We start from the raw sequence: 19,112 nt of genomic DNA, 5'->3' as shown, positions 1-19,112 counted from the left end.
GCAGGAGCGCGGCCATGGCTGGGTGAGTAACGCGGCTGCTATCGCCGCCGCCGGCGCCCGGGCCCACAGGGCCGCGGTAGGCTGCGGCTGGCAGGGGACCTGCCCCGAGCCGGGACCGGGGAGCGGCGGCGGAGTTCCGAGGGGGCCAGCGGCCCGGCTGGCGAGTCAGGCTCGGGCCGGGGGGAAGGCTGCTGTAGGGAGCTTCGGGGCGGCGGGCCCGGCCACTCTGCAGCCCTGGGCCCGCTTGAAGGCTCAGGCCGACGCAGGGCTGGAGAGAGGGGCACGCTTGCCGCGGGCAGACTCAGTCCGGCGCCCCACCCCTCCCCCCCAACCCAGAGTCGCTTTGTTTCCCTGCGCGGCCCGGCCTTCCCTACCGCGCCGGCCCTCTCCCTGCCAGAGGGCGGGTTCTGGGGCCTGGCCGCCAGGCACTGGAGGGGCCGGGATCCCCCCAAGGGCCCGAGGAACCCTTCGTCGGCTGGCTTGGCAGGGTCCAGCCTGGGGCTGGGGCAGGAAGTAGGCGCGCAGCCATTGTGCAGCCCCTGCTCCAGGCCTGGGGCCGGTTCCTGTTCGGGCTCGAGCCGCGATTCCGACATTTGTGCGCCGCTTCCCTGTCTTTGTCGCCTTTGAGTCTTCCAGCGGCCCTGGGAGGAGGAAAGGAAGGCCCAGGAAGGGAGGGAGCGCAAACCCTCGACGTCACATTAGCTAGGAAGCTGTCTCACCCGACTGGAACCCTCTCCTGCCAACCCGGGCTGGGCCAGGGATGATACAAAGTAGGGAAGCAGAGAGAGCTGCCATACCTGGAATAGCCGAACAGGATCCGAAATACAGGAATTTTTATTTAGGGACCCCTAGGAATAGCCATGGGATGGTGGGGATCATATAGATACAGATAACTTGGGGAAACTCAGTTAGAATGTGGATATCCACTTCTTAAAAGGAACAGCACCTCTCAAATTATTGGAGTAGTTGTAGCCCTGGTCTGGGATCATCTGCCTTTTGTACTTTGAGCACTTAGCCTGGAGTCACAGGAATTGAATTTTAATCCCATCTTTTACCACCTGTGTGTAAAGCCACTTAACTACTCAGATCCTCAGTGTCCTCATCTTTAAAATGAGGGGAGTTGGACTAGATGACCTCTGAGATCTGTGATCCCTTTAGGGCTCAAACCAAGACCAGAGAGGCCTCAACCAGGGGTCTGACTAGGATTGTAATTACTATCATTAACAGTATATGGCCCTTTTAAGTTTTACAAAGTACTTTTACATAGGCTCTCTCATTTGAAGGAGGCCCCACCTAGACTAGGATTGCTATTTGGAGTGCCAGCTGACATTGATAGGGTTCATTTTTAGGCTGGCACTCTTGAGTACCTAGGATGGGGGAGGCTGGGCTACCATCCCTGGGAAAACCTTCTTAGCAAAGGAGAATCTATGGTTCCCCCAGGAGAGAAAAGGAAGTTCATGGAAAAGAATAGGTTTTCCCCATGGGGACAAGCACCCAGGTCCTGATCACCATCCCCTCACCCTCACTCTCAGGTGCGAGATTCCAGGCGGTGGCAGTGTTTTTCTAGAGGCTGATGCAGCCAGTGTCTGGGCATAGCAGGGGTGTTCCCTGTGCCCATTCTCTCCCCCTCCTGTCCCAACGCCCTGGGGGGGCTGGCGATGCGGTGATGTATGCCACGGAGTGCAAGGCGGAGGTGACACCCTCCCAACATGGCAACCGGACCTTCAGCTACACTCTAGAGGACCACACCAAACAGGCCTTTGGCATCATGAATGAACTTCGGCTCAGCCAGCAGCTATGTGATGTGACCCTGCAGGTCAAATATGAAGATGCACCTGCTGCCCAATTTATGGCTCACAAGGTGGTACTCGCTTCCTCCAGCCCTGTTTTCAAGGCCATGTTCACCAATGGGCTTCGGGAGCAGGGCATGGAAGTGGTCTCTATTGAGGGTATTCACCCCAAGGTGATGGAACGACTCATAGAGTTTGCCTACACAGCCTCCATCTCCATGGGGGAGAAATGTGTGCTGCATGTGATGAATGGAGCTGTCATGTACCAGATTGACAGTGTAGTTCGGGCCTGCAGTGACTTTTTGGTGCAACAACTGGACCCCAGCAATGCCATTGGCATCGCTAACTTTGCTGAGCAAATTGGCTGTGCTGAACTCCATCAACGAGCTCGGGAGTACATCTATATGCACTTTGGGGAGGTAAGTGTCTATGTGTTTGGTGGCCTGGGAGTTAGGATGGTGGTGGTGAATGAGTCACTTTATGAACCAATCTCTAGTCCTGTGCCTGAGAACATATCATCCCTCTGGTTGAGCTGTACAGGGTCAGAGTGAGAAAGCATAGTTCAGTGGAGCCTGGCTGCTACGTGTCCTTATTCATTTGTTTAATATGAGCTTTGGGGAGGAGCTGGGGGTACTCTGTTTCCCTACATCTCCACTCAGGGGTGGCCCCACTGAAAGCAGGAAGTCCACACCTCCTGATGGTGGTAGTCCAATCCCAGGAGGATGGGAGGGCTTTGCTTTGGACTTTGGTGGAGAACCTCCTCGCCCCACTACCTCTCACCCCACCCCCCCCAGGTAGCAAAGCAAGAGGAATTCTTTAACCTGTCCCACTGCCAGCTGGTCACACTTATCAGCCGGGATGAGCTCAATGTGCGCTGTGAGTCCGAGGTCTTCCATGCCTGCATCAATTGGGTCAAGTATGACTGCGAGCATCGCCGCTTCTATGTTCAGGCCCTTCTGCGTGCTGTCCGTTGCCATTCCCTCACACCCCACTTCCTGCAGATGCAGTTGCAGAAATGTGAGATCCTCCAGTCAGACTCACGCTGTAAGGACTACCTGGTTAAGATATTTCAGGACCTCACCCTGCATAAGCCCACCCAGGTGATGCCCTGTCGGGCACCCAAGGTGGGCCAGCTCATCTACACAGCAGGAGGCTACTTCCGCCAGTCACTGAGCTATCTGGAGGCCTACAACCCTTGTGATGGCACTTGGCTCCGTCTTGCAGACCTACAGGTGCCCCGAAGTGGCTTAGCAGGCTGTGTGGTGGGCGGGCTGCTCTATGCTGTGGGGGGAAGAAACAATTCCCCAGATGGCAACACAGACTCCAACGCCCTTGACTGCTACAATCCTATGACCAATCAGTGGTCCCCCTGTGCACCCATGAGTGTGCCTCGGAATCGTATTGGTGTTGGTGTCATCGATGGCTTCATCTATGCGGTTGGGGGCTCCCATGGCTGCATTCACCACAACAGTGTGGAGAGGTAAGTGTTGGGCAGTGAATAAACTCAGAGAAGCTCCTATTAAGATAGATGTGGGAGACTGCATCCACAAGGAGTTGGTACTTGAGAACAACAGAGACCAGCTGAGAAGTACCTGAGAGGGCATTAATCAAAAAAAAGTTTCCAAGCAAGATAGTAGGACAGAGTAATCCATTATTATTTTCATATTTAGTTAAGTGATTGTGAAATAAGCCTATTCCCTGCTCGTTCTTCTTAGCAGGTGAAGGATAAAATTTAGTTCCTAAGGGGGTTTATATTAGATTTACCTTACAACTTTGGCCTCCCTTGCTTTAGGAGGCCAGTGCTGAAATGGCCAAAAGAAGAAGCAGACACTGCTAGCCTTCTAGCCCACATCAGTAGGGACTCTAACTAGGCCCCTCTTATTTCCCCTCACTGAATGAAAAGATTTAGCTGATACCCATCTTATTTCCTGGCTTCCCTTGCAGATATGAGCCAGAACGGGATGAATGGCACCTAGTAGCACCAATGCTGACACAAAGGATTGGGGTGGGAGTGGCTGTCCTGAATCGCCTACTCTATGCAGTTGGTGGCTTTGATGGGACAAACCGCCTCAATTCTGCTGAGTGCTACTACCCAGAGAGGAACGAGTGGCGGATGATTGCTCCTATGAACACTATTCGAAGTGGAGCAGGTAGGCAAGGATTGGGCCAGAGGGGGAACTGATATCTGCTCCTTTTGAGGACCTGACCAAAACAGAATGGTCAATTCATTCAGCAGATATTTCTTCTGCACCATACTGTCTGTATGACAAGCCTGTGGCCTCCCAGGAGCAATACTTGCCTCTGCAGATATGCTGGGTCTGAAGAGAGAAGCAAGGCTTGCACTGCCTATTCAGGTCACTTCTTGCCTCCTTCACAAGATGGACAGAGTCAAATCCTTAGAAGGGGGTTTTATTTCTACCTTAACTTAGACAGGTAGATTCCCAGTTTCTTTTTAACCCTGCAGAGTAAAGAGAGGACCCAAGCTGAGGCACTGTCTGGGACTAAAGGAATTGGATTCTCCATTCTAGGGGTCAGCCACTTGTCTCTCTGTTTATGCAGGGGTCTGTGCTCTACACAACTGCATCTATGCTACAGGAGGCTATGATGGCACTGACCAGCTGAACAGTATGGAAAGATATGATGTGGAAACAGAGACCTGGACTTTTGTGGCCCCCATGAAACATCGACGAAGTGCTCTTGGGGTCACTGTACACCAAGGGAAGATCTATGTCCTTGGTAAGATGACTATTTGGATTTTTAACTCTAAGGGGAGGGGCACCTCATATATATAATAATAATAATAAAACTTGGTTCCTTAAGAGCCATTAGAGAATAGCACAGTCTTTCCTCCTTATGAAGACCCCTTGATGTCCATTTTTTTTTTCACTTCCAGCCCAGCAGGACTGAACAAGGGGGGGGGGGGGGGGAGAAAGCAAGATGAGCTATGATGATCCAATATGCCAGTTTCCATCTCCTTCTACTTCTTCTCTATCTTGATGCAGATATGTGCCCTCTTTTCTCCCTTGCAGGTGGATATGATGGACACACGTTTCTGGACAGCGTAGAATGCTATGACCCAGCCACAGACACATGGAGTGAGGTGACACATATGACTTCTGGCCGAAGTGGAGTAGGGGTGGCTGTGACCATGGAGCCTTGTCGAAAGCAGATTGACCAACAGAACTGCACCTGTTAAAGGATTTTTATCTCTTTGGCAAAATTGTCAAGTTGAGTTTTTTGTATGAAAATGAAAAACAAAGCAAAAAAAAAAAAACATTTCCAAGACCAGAGGGTGGAATAACATTCAGTGTTAAAATAACGCAGAAGAAGCCATCACAGGAACCTTGAATTTGCCACTTTGGCCCTGAGAACATTTTAAAAAATGTGTTGCCAGGGACCCACTGGCTTAGGAGGAGTTTGGCAAAGGGAGGATTCTTAGGAGTGGGGGCACTGGTATCCAGTGCACCTATGGGAGAGGGTCCACCTGCAGAAGAGGCCAGTATCAGTTACCACTATCCCTTGGAGGTGGGCATAAGACCCAGGTCACAGCCACAAATTCTAGCACTCTTTGTTCCTGAAACCTCTATGCTGAGCAAGAAGGGTTTGATGCCAGGATATAGGCATGAAAACTTGGGGTGGGTGGGTTTGTACATAGAATTTCTGGGCTAGATTATATTTGGGCTCTCTGCAGTCATTATGGTAAGTTCCCTTGTAACTTTCAAACTGAAATAAAGATCAGACTAACTAGTGTTTTCAGGAAGTCCCCCTGCTATCCAGATCTGGGCAAAACTGGTGGGCTGGGACCCAGAAGTATCCCCAAGCTAGAAATATAACTGTTAAAACAAAAATTTAAAGTTTCCAGTTCCCTCCTGTCCCTGCCCCACCAACCTTATTTCTCATTACTTTGAAGCTTGGAAACCAGTCTGACTCCCATTATGATGCCATTGCTCAATCCCATTTCAGTATCAAAGGGCAAAGAGGTTATGGTTAAACTCTGAGGGACATGACTGTAATCAAAGGACCCAAGACTCTGGCTTGTTCCCAGTACCTTATTAGGGCAGTTATCCAGGAGGTCTCAATTTTTCTGGCCAAGATGAAGCACCTCACTGAGAGTACTAAAACTAAGGTTCCTATCCTCCTTGCCAGTTAACCCCCCTAAGACTTCCTGAACCATCCCTATACTGAGGACTGCATTTCTACTTGGGTTTCTACCTCAAGCTGTAGTAGAGGATTCTTTGGCTGGTAGAGCTGATCCAAGCCCTACTTTTGGAGTTAATTAAAAAATGACAGTTTGGTGGGTTCAGTGTAGCAGAAGCTCCCCCTACACCCACCCCAATTCTTTATTGACAATAGTGAATCTGCTAGAGGAATGGACCCCTTTACCTCTGGATGAAGACCCAGAATAAGTCACCAGCCTGGAAGATGCCTTGGTAAGGAACAGCACTTGGTTAAGTCAAGGAGCTGCAGCATGGGACACAATCCAAAAAAAGATGTCTCCCCACCTATGTGAATGGGCCAAATGCCTATTCATGTAGGATTGAAGTGCATGGTCTCCAAAAAGGAGCCACTAAGAGGTATTTGGTGGTAGATAAACACCAAAGGGACAAAGTTACAGTAGGTAACTAAGGGGTTGAGATGATATAGCACCTTCAAAACCATTTCTTCCAATTGTCCCAGCCAGGTCCAATACAATGCTATTGCTTCCAAAGAAAGTGACAGACCCCTCTCACTTGCCTCCCCAGGACTTCATTTAAATCTTCATTGAATGGAAATCCCAGGTCTCATTTCCAAAAGGAACTATACAGGACCACCAGCACCCTTGTAAATACAAGTTGTATTTGGTATAACTATCATGCGAACCTTGGTATTTAGGTTTAGACTGAGGAAAAGAAACAGTAAAGGTAAATGAATTGTGCTTATAAGTTCTTTAAGTTGTCATCATCATCAAAAAGCATTTATTAAACATTTACTATATGCCAAGTTAAGCTAAGAATACAAAGAAAAACAAAAACATAGTTCTTTGCCCTGAAGGAGGTCTCATTCCAACAGGAAAGACAACATGTAAATAAGTCTATGCACGAGAAATATAGAAAAGATAGAGGAAAACTCAGAGGGAAGGCACTAGCAAACTTCTTACACAAAGTGCAATTTGAACTTGGGGAAGCCAAGGCATGGAGGGAAAGGGGAAGAATATTCCAAGCAGGGGGGATATAAAATGAAAAGGCAGGGTATATCCAGTTAGGAAAAGCAAGTATGCCAGTGAAACAGGATTTTAATGTGGAAAGTGATGTAAGAAAACTAGAAAGGAAAGGGTCAGATTGTGACCAGTGTTAAATGCCAAAAAAGATGATTTTAAATTTGATCTAGAGATAAGGAGCCAGTGGAGTTTACTAAATGAGTGGGGGTGGGGGGGCATGTGTATATGAGTAAGAGTGAGAGAGAGAGAGAGATCTGAACTTAAAGAAAATAACTATGGCATCTGAGTGACCTTGGGCAGAAACAACCAGCAGTCTATTAGCCCAGGCAGTGAGGTGAGGAAGGCCTATAATAGGGTGGTAACTGAATAGAAAGAAGGGGATGTATATGAGGAGGGTTAGAAGGGTGGAAAGGACAAGATTTGGCAGTAGATTGAAAATGGGAGTGAGGAAAAGTAAAGAATCAAGGAGGACTAGGTTGTAAGCTTGGGTGGGATGGTGATGTTTGGAGCAATGAAGTTGAGGGAGGGTTGAGGGGAATGATGAGCTCAATTTTGGACATGCTTTAAGATATTTATAAAGACATTTGGTTTAACATGTCTAAAATGAAGTTGGTGATGAGAAACTAGAAGAAGGGTTGGGCTGAATTAAGAGTCATCTGTGTGGAGATGATAACTGAACTCATGAGAGCTGATAAGATCAAAATGTGAAATAGTAAGCAGGAAAGGGAGAAAATATTTAAGAACAGACCTTTAGGGACACTCATGGTTAATGGACATGACTTTGAGAGAGATCCATTAGAAGATACCAAAGTGGGAAGCTCAGTGGATTGAGAGTCTAGAGAAGAAAGGTCCTGGGTTCAAATTTGACCTCAGCCATTTCCTAGCTGTGTCACTTAATACAACTCACTTAACCCCCATTGCTAGTCCTTACCACTCTTCTACCTTGGAACCAATTCACAATATTGATTCTAAAACTAAAGGTAAGGTTTTTATATTTTTTAGATAGATAGATAGATAGATAGATAGATAGATAGATAGATAGATAGATAGATAGATAGATAGATATGGACTTGTGAGAAGTGGCACAAATACTTAGAGGGGAAGAAAGTATCCAAGAGAAGAGGGTGTTCAACTGTGTCAATGCTGCAAAGAGTTCAAGAATAAGGATGGAGAAAAGGAAATTAAGAAATCATTGATAATTTTATGCAAAACAATAAAAGCTGAATAAGGTTAAAACCCAAAACTTTTTTGAAGTTTTGAAGAGAATTGGGGGAGGGGGGGCCTCGGGGAGCAGCTAGGTAGCTAAACAGATTGAAAGTCAGACCTAGAGATGGTAGGTCCTAGGTTCAAATCTGACCTCAGACACATCCTAGCTGTATGACCCTGGGCAAGTCACTTGACCCCCATTGCCTAGCCCTTACCACTCTTCTGCCTTGGAGCCAATACACAGTATTGACTCCAAGATGGAAGATAAGGGTTTAGGTTTTTTTATGTTTTAATGTGTTTAACCACAGCTGGGAGGAAGGACAGAATGATAATTATTGGGGATATTTGGATCAAGTCAGAATTTTACAAGGATGGGGTGATATGTTTATAGGCAACAGGGAAGGAAGGAGCTGTAGATACGGAGGGAGTGAAGATTAGTAAGAGTAGGATGATGAAGAAGGCAATCTGCTAGAGAAGCCTGAGCCAGGCACTGAATTCATTAGGAAAGGAAGAAGAGTATCCTGGGGATTGGTAGATAACAGCTATCAGAATCTTGAGTGAGTAACACATTTGAACTAAATTAGCCTCAAAAGAGTAGAGATTAATTGAGTAATTCTAGAAATGGTAATGAGGGGTGAGGAGTATTCAGACTCCCCCACCAGACCCAGTGAGTTTAGTGTGAAACCAGGGCTAGAAAGAGTGGTTAGGGATGCAGTGTTATCAGGAGAGAACAGAATTCCGTCCTTTACTGAATTGTGCACATTGAAGGAATGGCTCAAACATCAACCAGACAAGACTGAACAATAGTATGGATCACAGAGGCCACCACTTTATGTTAAATTCAACAAACATTATTAAGATTCAAAGAGATAGAAAACAAGATGAATTCCTTCCCTACTAAGAGCTCCTTCTTCAGGAGGAAGAGTGGTGTAGTGGATTAAGTGCTAGACTTGGAATTGAGAACACTTAGGTTCAAATCAACTATGTAACCCTAAGTTAATGGATGGGGACCTCTCAGCTTCTGTTTCCCTATTTATAAAATAAAGATAATAGCACTGTTGTAAAATTTCTATCTCCAGAAACGCAAATAAGAGAAAAAGTCTCCAGGCCAAAAGGAAATAGGTTTATAGAGAGGGCCTGTCCCACAATAAAGCCAGACTCTGGTCAAGACCAAAGATCTAGAGCCTTGTGAGATGGCCTCCTTTATATCCAAAAGACTTATCACAACTTATATATCAGTGTAAAAATAATCCAGGACAATTTATATGCTGAGATAAAAATAAGACAGGAAAAGGGAAGTCACATGATGGCTATATAAGCAATATGTCATATCAGAAGAGATGTATTCCAGGGTGGAGTAGGGGTGCTATATACCCCATAAGAAAAAGACAATCATGTGATTAATGCTAAAAGTACTGAGAGAACATGATAGAGCAAGGTTACAAGTGCACAGTCTTAGTTACTGGGTAAAATCTATACTAAAATCATAAGGAGTAGAATAATATTAATTAACCTATGCTAATTTATCTATGCAAACACCATTTAACTATCCTAAAATTACAACTATGATTAACCAAAGATTACTGCTACACATGAAAATCTAATCATCATAAAAGGGGTAGATGATTTCTCACTCGCAGCCCCTACCTCACCAGGATCAAATGTTAAGATGTAAAGTGCTTTGTGAACCTTAAAGTGCTATGAAAATGCTAGCTATTGGGATTCAGACTCTAGTTGGAGGATATGACACAAAATAATCTACCCTATGCTCAGTGCCAAAGGGACAAATCTAATGTGCAAGGTCCTAGGGGGAGAGGAAGCACTGCCACTAAGGACAGGGAAGGCATTGTCTCTCATGCAGTTTTTATCGGAATGCTACACAGTGGACCACACTTAAACCATAACAAGTGTCAGAGAAGCAGTGAATACAAGATTCCATTGAGTTTTTTTTATTAATTATAAAAATATCCTACATCCCCAAAACAAGTGACCCCTTGATTGGATTCATTGCTACACAAAAGAAATTAATCTAGCCATTCTCACAGGAAAATCAAGTGGAAAAAAACATATTGCCCAGACTACCAACATGCAGTTGGTTAGGCATTGAAGGCAGTTGTAACAGAGTGCTGGGACTGGAGTCAGGAAGATCTAAGTTCAAATCCATCCTCAGATACTTACTAGTGGTAGGACCCTCAGCAAGTCACTTGACCTCTGCCTGCCTCAGTTTCCTTATCTGTAAAGTAGAGACAATAATAGCACCTACCTCTCAGGCTTGTTATAAGGAGAATGAATTTATAAAGCACTTTGTAAACCTTTAAGTGCTAAATATATACTAGCTATTATTTTTTAATTTATAGGTTAGTATGTATTTCATGGACAGGGATTATAGATAAATAACCAACTAGAACTGGATAAGTGAGTGGACAGGGTCAAATTTGGGACATAAATGCTTTCAAAGATTCCAAATTGTTCCCTTCTGCCAAAGACTATGTTTTTCGCACCAGAATTCTGGCAATATATTATAGCTTCATATTATGGAAAACTATAGCTTAGAAGACTGGAAATCACAGGTCACCCAGAAGGCAATCAAAAAACACATGGTAAGAATACATCATATTACTAATGATGATTTCTGAGCCAGAAATGGGACATAAAGGATATGTATTGTCAGAAAAGGAGATGGGCTAATCATCTAGTGAGGATATGGGATAAAAGATAGATACTAGGAACTGTTCTGAGGGTTTATTTAGTAATTAATTTAGTAATAGTGTTGGACCTAGCAGGAAGGGCTGGAGGATTCCAAGATGGAATGAAGGAGCAGGAAATGGGCTTGTGCTCTGAGAGAGACTCCATTAGTGGTTGGCACAAACTGTTGCTAACCCTGGGAGATCTCAGAGTTAGGGAAAAACTGCATCCTGATTCCCTGGGATCCTGAGAGATGAAGGCTTTCAGCAAGTGGACAAGACCTGCAGAACTGCACCAAGTGGGGAAGTGGTTTGGGATCTGGTGGTCAGCATTTCAAACTCACTCTCCCTGCCTGGGTACCTTGGATCACCTGGCGGAGTTGGCTCTTGGCATCCAGTGTCCATCTTTGGATTACTGTGAGACCCCAATTGCCCTTTAGCTGTGCTGACCAAACCTGGCTGGAACCAGGTTTGAAGAAGCCTTCCCTGTGACTCCAGTACTGCTCCTTTGAGCCCTGCCTGGCTTAGGTCAATTAGGATAGAGTAGTTTAAGTCCTTCCCTGCTCCCTGTGTTTAGCCCTTAGGTTTCAAGTGTAGAAATCCCCTAACCCATCCTTTATTTAGTTTCCCTCAAATAAACTGCATAAATTTTACCTTGCCTGCTGGTTCCATAGACCTTGGCCTAGGGTGAGCTGGGTGACCGTTGGGCCTAACAGCCATTCCTGTGTCAGTTAAAACAGTGAATCCTGGTCTCTCTATCCTGGTTGGTCTTGTCTCTCCTTCAACCCAGTGTGGACCCACAAACCATTTAGGTTATATTTTAATAATAATTAACATCCCTGGTGCCTCACTTTTACAGAACACAAGTTATTAAAAAATCAAACTAACTAGAGGAAGGCTTCTCTAGCATGTTGGGTATATCCCCTAAGGAGAGAGATTGAGGACATGGATTTGCATCCTAGCTCCTGCACTGCCTATCTGTATGACCTTGGGCAAATTTGTTACCTTCTTAGGCCTCATTCCTCTCATCTATAAAATGTGAAGCTTGAACAAGACCTCTAAAATACTTATGATTTATGGAAGGACATGGACAACAATTTATTAGCAAAGGCAATTAATGTTTGCATCAGAGAGATTATAGATACACTGAAGTATTTTTTCCAAGGAGGTATCTAGGTGGCACACTGGATAAGAGTGCTGGTCCTAAAGTCAAGCAGATTCATATTCATAAATTTAAATCTGGCCTCAGACACTAGCTGTGTTGACCCTGGGTAAGTCACTTAACACTGTTTGCCTCAGTTTCCTCATCTATAAAATGAGCTGAAGAAAGAAATGGAAAACAACTCCACTATGTTTGCCAAGAAAACCCCAAATGGGGTCACAAAGAGTTGCACACAACTTAAAAATTTTTCCATACTTAGGGTGGTTAAGAACCATGAGATGCTGCCACCTCCATATATCCACCCACAAGCTTCCTACCTCCTTCTGTTCAGAACAAGGGCATACAAGTCTACTGATCACTACTAGTTGGAAGATGGAAAACAAGGAGTGAATAGGAACCTCAGTCAGTTCTCTTCCTAGAAGATATGTTCAAAACACAAAGGAAACCACCACACTCAATAATCACACCTCCTTTGAGGTTCTGTTGCTCATTTATGTCGGACACCTTGTGTCGATAGATCATACTGTCCACAGGGTTTCTTGACAAAGATACTGAGGCAGGGTACAGCTAGGTGGTTCAGTGGATAGAGCACCAGGCTTGGAATCAGAGGAACCTGTAGCCTCCAATACTTCCTAGCTGTGTGACCCTGGACAAGTCACTTAACCCCTGTTTGCCTAGCCCTTGCTCTTTTGCCTTAGTTGTTACTAAAACAAAGTAAGGGTTTAAAAAAAACCCAACCCTCAAAGATACCTAAGTGGTTTGCCAATTCCTTTTCCAGTGGATTAAGGCAAAAATAGGTTAATCTTAAAAAAGATTTACCCAGAGTCACACACCTAGTAAGCAACTGAGGCCAGATTTGAACTTAGGTTTTCCTGACTCCAAGCCCAGCCAGTGCTCTATCCATTTGGCCACCTACCTGCCTTTGGAGGTTTACTCAATCTTTATCTACTACCCAATCAAAATTCTAGTAGCTACTGTTTACCAACTTACAGGACACTCCCCTTCTTTCTTCACTGATCACAATCTATTGTCATTCTACCTCTCCCTATATCTGGTAACACCAAACCCAATTCTTTGTCCTTGTAGTGATCGCCAATCATTTGAGCCCTTAGTTCCCTTCTTCACCTTGATCCTTTGGTCAGCCAGTTCATCTCTCCAATGTCCTCTTCTCATGAGTTCCTTGCCCCCTTATTCTCAATCCTGGACTACTTCCACTATCAACTGCCTTCACTCTTCTATTCTTACTCGATGCTGAACAAAGCTGGAGAAAATCATGAAATGGTGCTGCTTGGGTCTACTATAAATTTGTTATTTTACATCTCCCTGACTCATCATCCCACTTTTCCAAACATTTTCCTCCCACCTCAAATCTCCCTTAGTTCCCCTTCCAAAACCTTGGCTATATTTCCCTAAAAGAACTGAGGGTATTTAAGGAAATGTCCTCTCTTCATCTTATATCAACAACAAAACCTTCTGCTACTATCTCTGCCGTGTTCACCCTTCACATGAAGGGTCTCACATGAAGAGGTGACCTCTCTCCTGGTCAAAGCTAACCACTCTATAGGAACAAGATCCCATTCCATCATACCCATTCTCTGACTTCCCTAGATACTACTTTCCTACTAACTACAAACATGCCTTTGCTTTCCCCATGCACAAAAATCTCTCATCTGATCCATTCATCTTAATAACTATCATCCTATAGCTTTCCTTTTTGCGGCTAAACTTGAAAAGATCATCTAAAATTAATGTCTCTAATTTCCTTCCTCTCACTCTTGTTTTAATTCTTTACAGTCTAGCTTCTGACCAATTGAAACTGCTCTCTCCAAAATTACGAATGATCTCTTTATTGCCAAATCTAATGGCTTTTCCCTCAAATCTCATCCTTCTTGAACTCTCTGAAATTGTCAATCACCATCTCCTTGATATTCTCTTTCCTCTAGGTTTTTGTATGACTGTATTATTCTGCTTCTCCTACCAATCTGATTGCTACTTCTCAAGTTTTTCTTGCTGGATCTTTCTCCAAGTCATAGCATAAATCCCAGATGTCCCCAAGGAGTATATCCATGGCCATTTTCTCTTCTCTATGTATTATTTCACTTGATGATTCCCATCAGCTTCCATAGACTCAATTATTATCTCTATGCAGATGATTCTCTAATCTTATTCAGCCCAAACCTCTCTGCTGACATATAGTCTAGAACAGCATTGGCAAATGTTTTGAAGATCTACCTCAACCCCAATTACCCCAGACAACGGAGGGAAGAAGTGCTGGAATGAAGAGGGGGTAACTGGAGCAGCCCTCTCCGGGCTGCCATGGCTTCAACATGTGTCTAGAATATACAAATGTCTATTGAACATCTTGAAATGGATGTCTTGTAGACATCTTAAACTCCACCATGTCCAAAATGAACTCATTATCTTCACTTACCTCCACCCCTTTCCCTCTTCCTAATTTCCCTATTATTGTCAAAAGTATTACCATCCTCCTAGGCACCCAGGCTCAAAATTTACATGTCATTCTGGATGCCTAATTCTCTTTCATCCCTATATCCAATCTGTTGCTAAGACCTATTGATGATTTAACTTTCTAACATCTCTTATATATGCACCCTTCTCTCCTCTGACACTACCACCATACTGGAGCAGACCAGACCATCATCACTTGGACTATCAAAATAGATTGCTAGTTGGTCTCTCTGTCACAAATCTCTCCCAACTCCAGTCCATCTTCTACTCAGATATCAAACTGTCATGCCCCTCTTCAACGAAATCCACCCACACCTTATTGCTCTCAGGATTAAATAGAAAATCCCTGAATGGCATCCAAACTTCATAACCTGCCTCTGTCCATCTTTCCAGACTTCTAACTCCAGTCCATTGCACTCTGTGAGCCGGTGACACTGACCTTCTTGATGTTCCCATACTCCATCCTCTATCCATCTCTAGACTTAGGGCAGATCTTCACTGGCTGTCACCCCTGTGTCTGGAATTCTTTTCTTCCTCATCTCTATCTCAAAGCTTCCCTGGCTTCCTTCAAGCCCCAGATAAAATCTTACCATTTCAAATCCCCTTTAATGCCAGTGCTTTCCCTCAGAGATTATTTCCACTTTATCCTGGAGATAACTTGTTTGCACATACTTGTTTTCATGTTGTCTGTGAGCTCCTGGAGAGTGGGTACCATAATTTTCCTTTCTTTGTATTCCCAGTGCGTGGCACACTGCCTGGCACATAGTAGGCACTTAATAAATGTTTACCGACTGAATGACAATTAGATATGAATATGATCAAATATCTTTTCCAGTCATCTCTCCTTCTCTGGTGATAGGGTACAATTTAAAATACAAACATGAGTTTATAAGCACACTTTAGTAGGTAACAAAGTCTGGCATGGAGAATACAGATGCTACTGTAGTCCAGGAAGAAAAATTATGTCAAGTAGATACACTGAATGACAGGTAGAATCAAGAGACTGCCTCAAATCCCCAAGGAGGAGTTAGGATCGGGGACAGGGAGGCATAGCAAAAATGAGAGACAGATATTAAAGGAAGATGAAAGAAAAGCCATGTTGGACTCAAAAGCATAAAAGAGGCTCAGATCTGGCCAGTTAAAAAGGACTGTATAAAAGAATCTGGGAAAATGCTGATATAAATTCACATATCTTTCCTAATTTCCTTAATGGTCTAGGGAAAATAAGTTCCTGTATTTTATTCATGTAGATTCTGTAGGTGGAGAAAGAACCCTAAGGGCAAGATGATGGAACTTGCTCTCTATACAAAAGTGCAAAGAATGAACCAGAGCTATGACATAGAAAGGGAAGGAGCACCCTCTAGCGGCCCTCTAGTCGTAAGAAGAGCCTCAGTTTCTCAGGGTGTAACATCAAAAAGCTGAGACATGATGGAGCCCAGGGCATTGAGAACCTGGGATTCCAACTTTCTGAAAACTGGTATTCCTTAACAGCTGTAATTAAATGCTATAAATCAAAGTAGTTGTGCTGAGAAAGTTCACTATTTGATACAGTCCTGGCAACACGGCTTTTTGTATTGTAAATAATTTCTCCCCCTCCCCAACTCTATTTACTGGTTTTGTAAATTTGAATTTTCAAAAAGGGGAGTTTATTTCAAGAACTCCTTAAGTTTTGCTGCATATCCCACATTGCTTTGGGGCAACAAATTAGCCAGCTCTCTCTTAGGTCCCTGGTCAACTGAGACTTCTGGGAAAGTTAAGTGCAGTGACCACAGGGTGCCCTGGTTTTCACCAGCCTACTTTCTCTGCCTGGGCTCATAAACAATCTGACTTAAAGCCCTTACATTCAAAAGGCATTCTTACCTGGATTGCTCCTTCTGGCTGCTCCCTTCCCTCTGAAATGGCTCCTCTTTTTGTTAGGCTATTAAGGGTCTTTGCCATGCTCCTTTGTTTATTAATTCAATCCAAACCTTTATTAAGCATCTACAAAATGCAAAGCCTCTTGAAATAGAGAGCAGTCTTCGGAACAAAGTGAGGCAAAGGTGCAGCTACACATTCTGGGGGAAAGAATGCGAATGGGAAGATAGAGATGGACAAACAGCGGACAGGGCTGAGGACCGGCAGCAGCAGTTTAAATAACGGAAAACAAAATTATGTGACAGGACATAGGTGCTTGGGCAGTCGAAGAAGCAAAAGGGAAACTGGGCTGAGCTAGGAAGGGGAGAAGAGGGTGCAAGTACAAGAGCCGATAGAAAAGGAGGCAACAAGCGCCAGGCAGGTCTGGGGAAGAAGCAGGAGACAGCAGGTCATGTCTAGAGGACAAGAGGGACGAGAGTGGGGAGGAGGAAAGAAACCAGCTGGTCAAGGTGGGGTGAGGGCAAGAGGACGGAATCTGAAGAAGCAGGAGACCAGCAGGTCGTGTCTGGAGGACAAGCTGTACTGGGTGGGAAGCAGAGACCTGATGAGAAGCAGGGTCGGGTCTGGGGGAAAAAGACAAGCAGAGCGGGATGGGGTAGTGGTGGGGGACAAGAAGGGCCAAGTGTGGGGGAGAAGCGGGAGACCAGCAGTCCTGGTCTAGAGGACTAGCGTAAGAGGCGAGGGTGGGGGTGGGGGTAGGGGGGAGGGCGGACCAGCAGGCCTTGTCTAGAGGACAGGAGGGACCAGGTTGGGAGGGAAGAGGAGGTGACAAAGAGGAGCGGTTCAAGGGAGAGGTGACAATCAGGGTTGGTCTGGGGGAAAAGGGGAGGCGACAAGCAGGGCGCGGGGAGGACAGATCAGGAGGCCATAAGCTGTGCCCGGTGGACCCGGGAGACAATAAGGAGGTAATAAGTAGGGCCACCCCCGGCAGCAACAAAAGGGAGGTGACAAGCGGGGCTGGGTTTCCCCTACGCCAGGCTGGGGTCCACAAGTGTCAAGGGAGGACCTTGGAGCGCCAGCAGCTCGTCAGCCAATCAGCGGAAAAGTCTGAACAGCTCACCGGACGAAAGGACGGACCGTTCTCCCTATTGGCGAGACTCCTGTCCGATCGACAACCACCCTGACCAATAGAAGAGCACTATTTTTTCCCTTTTATCGAGCAATTTTGCCTCATGCTGCGCATGTCTCCCTGGGTTCAGCGCAGAGGGTTCTCCCCTCCCTCTCCCACGTGCGTCATTCCCGCTAAGGAGATGCGGTTCCTAAGTGGATTTCTAGAAAGAAGGCTAATGTTTCGGAGATCCCTTCGGTAGCTCATGGGTCCACTTAAAAGCAAAAAATCCCCGAACCGCAAAATAATTAGTTGTCCGATTAGCAAGCTTCGGGTGAGGATAGGACCATTACCCAAGACAGAAGTCTCTTGGGTGAGATTCGATATACCCCGCTCCTTCCCAAATCCAAATTCTCAGCACCCTTTGTTCAACTCCTTCATTTTACAATGGAAACAAACCCAAAGAGGGCGAGTGGCTTGCCCAAGCTGACTGTTACTGTATTTTTTTTTTTTTATGTCAGATATGGCAACTCCTTCCTCCTGCCCTTTTCAGCTTTATTGATTCTTTTTGCTTTTATATTACAGCAATTTCCTGATATACTCTCCAGTCATCCCCCTCCCCCAATGAGCTTTCCCTTGTAACAAAGAAAAACTGAAAATCAAACGACGTAGCTACAAGTCTGACACATAGTGCCCCATCTTGTAAATGAAAAAAAGGGAGACCAGCATTGGTCATTACAGTTTATACTGCTTTTTGCTTCATTCTCTTTCTGTTCTTTAACACTAAGAGATCTTAACCGTGTTTGTGTGTTGGTGTGTTTGTGCATGTGTGTAATGGACTTCTTTGGCAGTCTTGACATATGGAAATATTTTAAAACCGTTTCAGTTAATGTTTTCATTTTCCCAATCTAAAAATCCTTTCCAGAGTTTTTTGGGGAAAGTAGGTAGAACCTTTCTTAGGGAAATGAATTAAGGGTGCTCAGTAAAATCATTGTTTTCAAACCCCCAGAAGTGATTTGGCTATTTAGTCTTTTAAAGGCAATCTTTTCTTTGCTCATGCACTGAATCTTTTGGCTTTATAATCTACCTTCCCCATTTTGAAAAGGCTAAAATATATATAGAAGGGAGGAGATCCCTTTGTTTATTTCAAGACTGAGCAGTGGTCCAGGAGGCAATGGATTGACTTTGGTAATTAATTTGTAGTGTTAACACCAAATTGTATTGAACAAATCTTTTCCTTTTTCTGGATTCCTCTAAATGTTACCCCAATTCAGCTTGTGGTACAGAGATACTTGGGAGGGCAAAGGGGAACTATACCAGAAATAGCTTGGCTATTAGATTAATGTTAAACTAAATTGTTTCTGACAGATTTCTACCTAAAACACAGAGTGTAGTATTAATATATTTTTGACAGGTGAAACCTCTGGACCTATTCTCAGAATAATGTTTTTAAATGGATAATATGTATTATGATTATAAAGGAAACCAATTATATTGAAATGCAATCAGAATTTTTAAAAAGCCACTAAGAACCCAAGTTTTACATTTTATAGATATTTCCCTACTTTTTTTCACTCTGCTGCAGTACAGTCCTCCCACTACATATTGATGCTTCAGCTCAACAAAATAAAAACCTACTATT

At 44.6% G+C, this 19,112-nt stretch overlaps 1 protein-coding gene across 1 annotated transcript; it reads left to right on the top strand.

The window, feature by feature from the left end:
* Positions 1 to 5,685, top strand: KEAP1 (kelch like ECH associated protein 1). The gene is made up of 6 exons (XM_044658392.1): positions 1 to 22; positions 1,533 to 2,209; positions 2,585 to 3,270; positions 3,735 to 3,940; positions 4,350 to 4,526; positions 4,820 to 5,685. Exons 2-6 carry the CDS (start codon positions 1,574 to 1,576, stop codon positions 4,984 to 4,986), a joined length of 1,872 nt encoding a protein of 623 aa, XP_044514327.1. The 5' UTR covers positions 1 to 22; positions 1,533 to 1,573; the 3' UTR covers positions 4,987 to 5,685.
* The last annotated feature ends 13,427 nt before the right edge of the window (positions 5,686 to 19,112 follow it).

The sequence above is a fragment of the Gracilinanus agilis genome, chromosome 1 (genome assembly GCF_016433145.1).
Source record: "Gracilinanus agilis isolate LMUSP501 chromosome 1, AgileGrace, whole genome shotgun sequence".
In the NCBI taxonomy this organism is placed as follows: domain Eukaryota; kingdom Metazoa; phylum Chordata; class Mammalia; order Didelphimorphia; family Didelphidae; genus Gracilinanus; species Gracilinanus agilis.
The sequence above is the reverse complement of the archived record's forward strand: the minus strand, read 5'-3'. Positions and strand labels throughout refer to the sequence as shown.

Coding starts and splice junctions, on each gene's coding strand:
- KEAP1 (XM_044658392.1), top strand. CDS start 1,574: ATGCAGCCAGTGTCTGGGCATAGCAGGGGTGTTCCCTGTGCCCATTCT. Junction 2,210..2,584: donor TCTATATGCACTTTGGGGAG/GTAAGTGTCTAT, acceptor CACCCCCCCCAG/GTAGCAAAGCAAGAGGAATT. Junction 3,941..4,349: donor CACTATTCGAAGTGGAGCAG/GTAGGCAAGGAT, acceptor CTGTTTATGCAG/GGGTCTGTGCTCTACACAAC.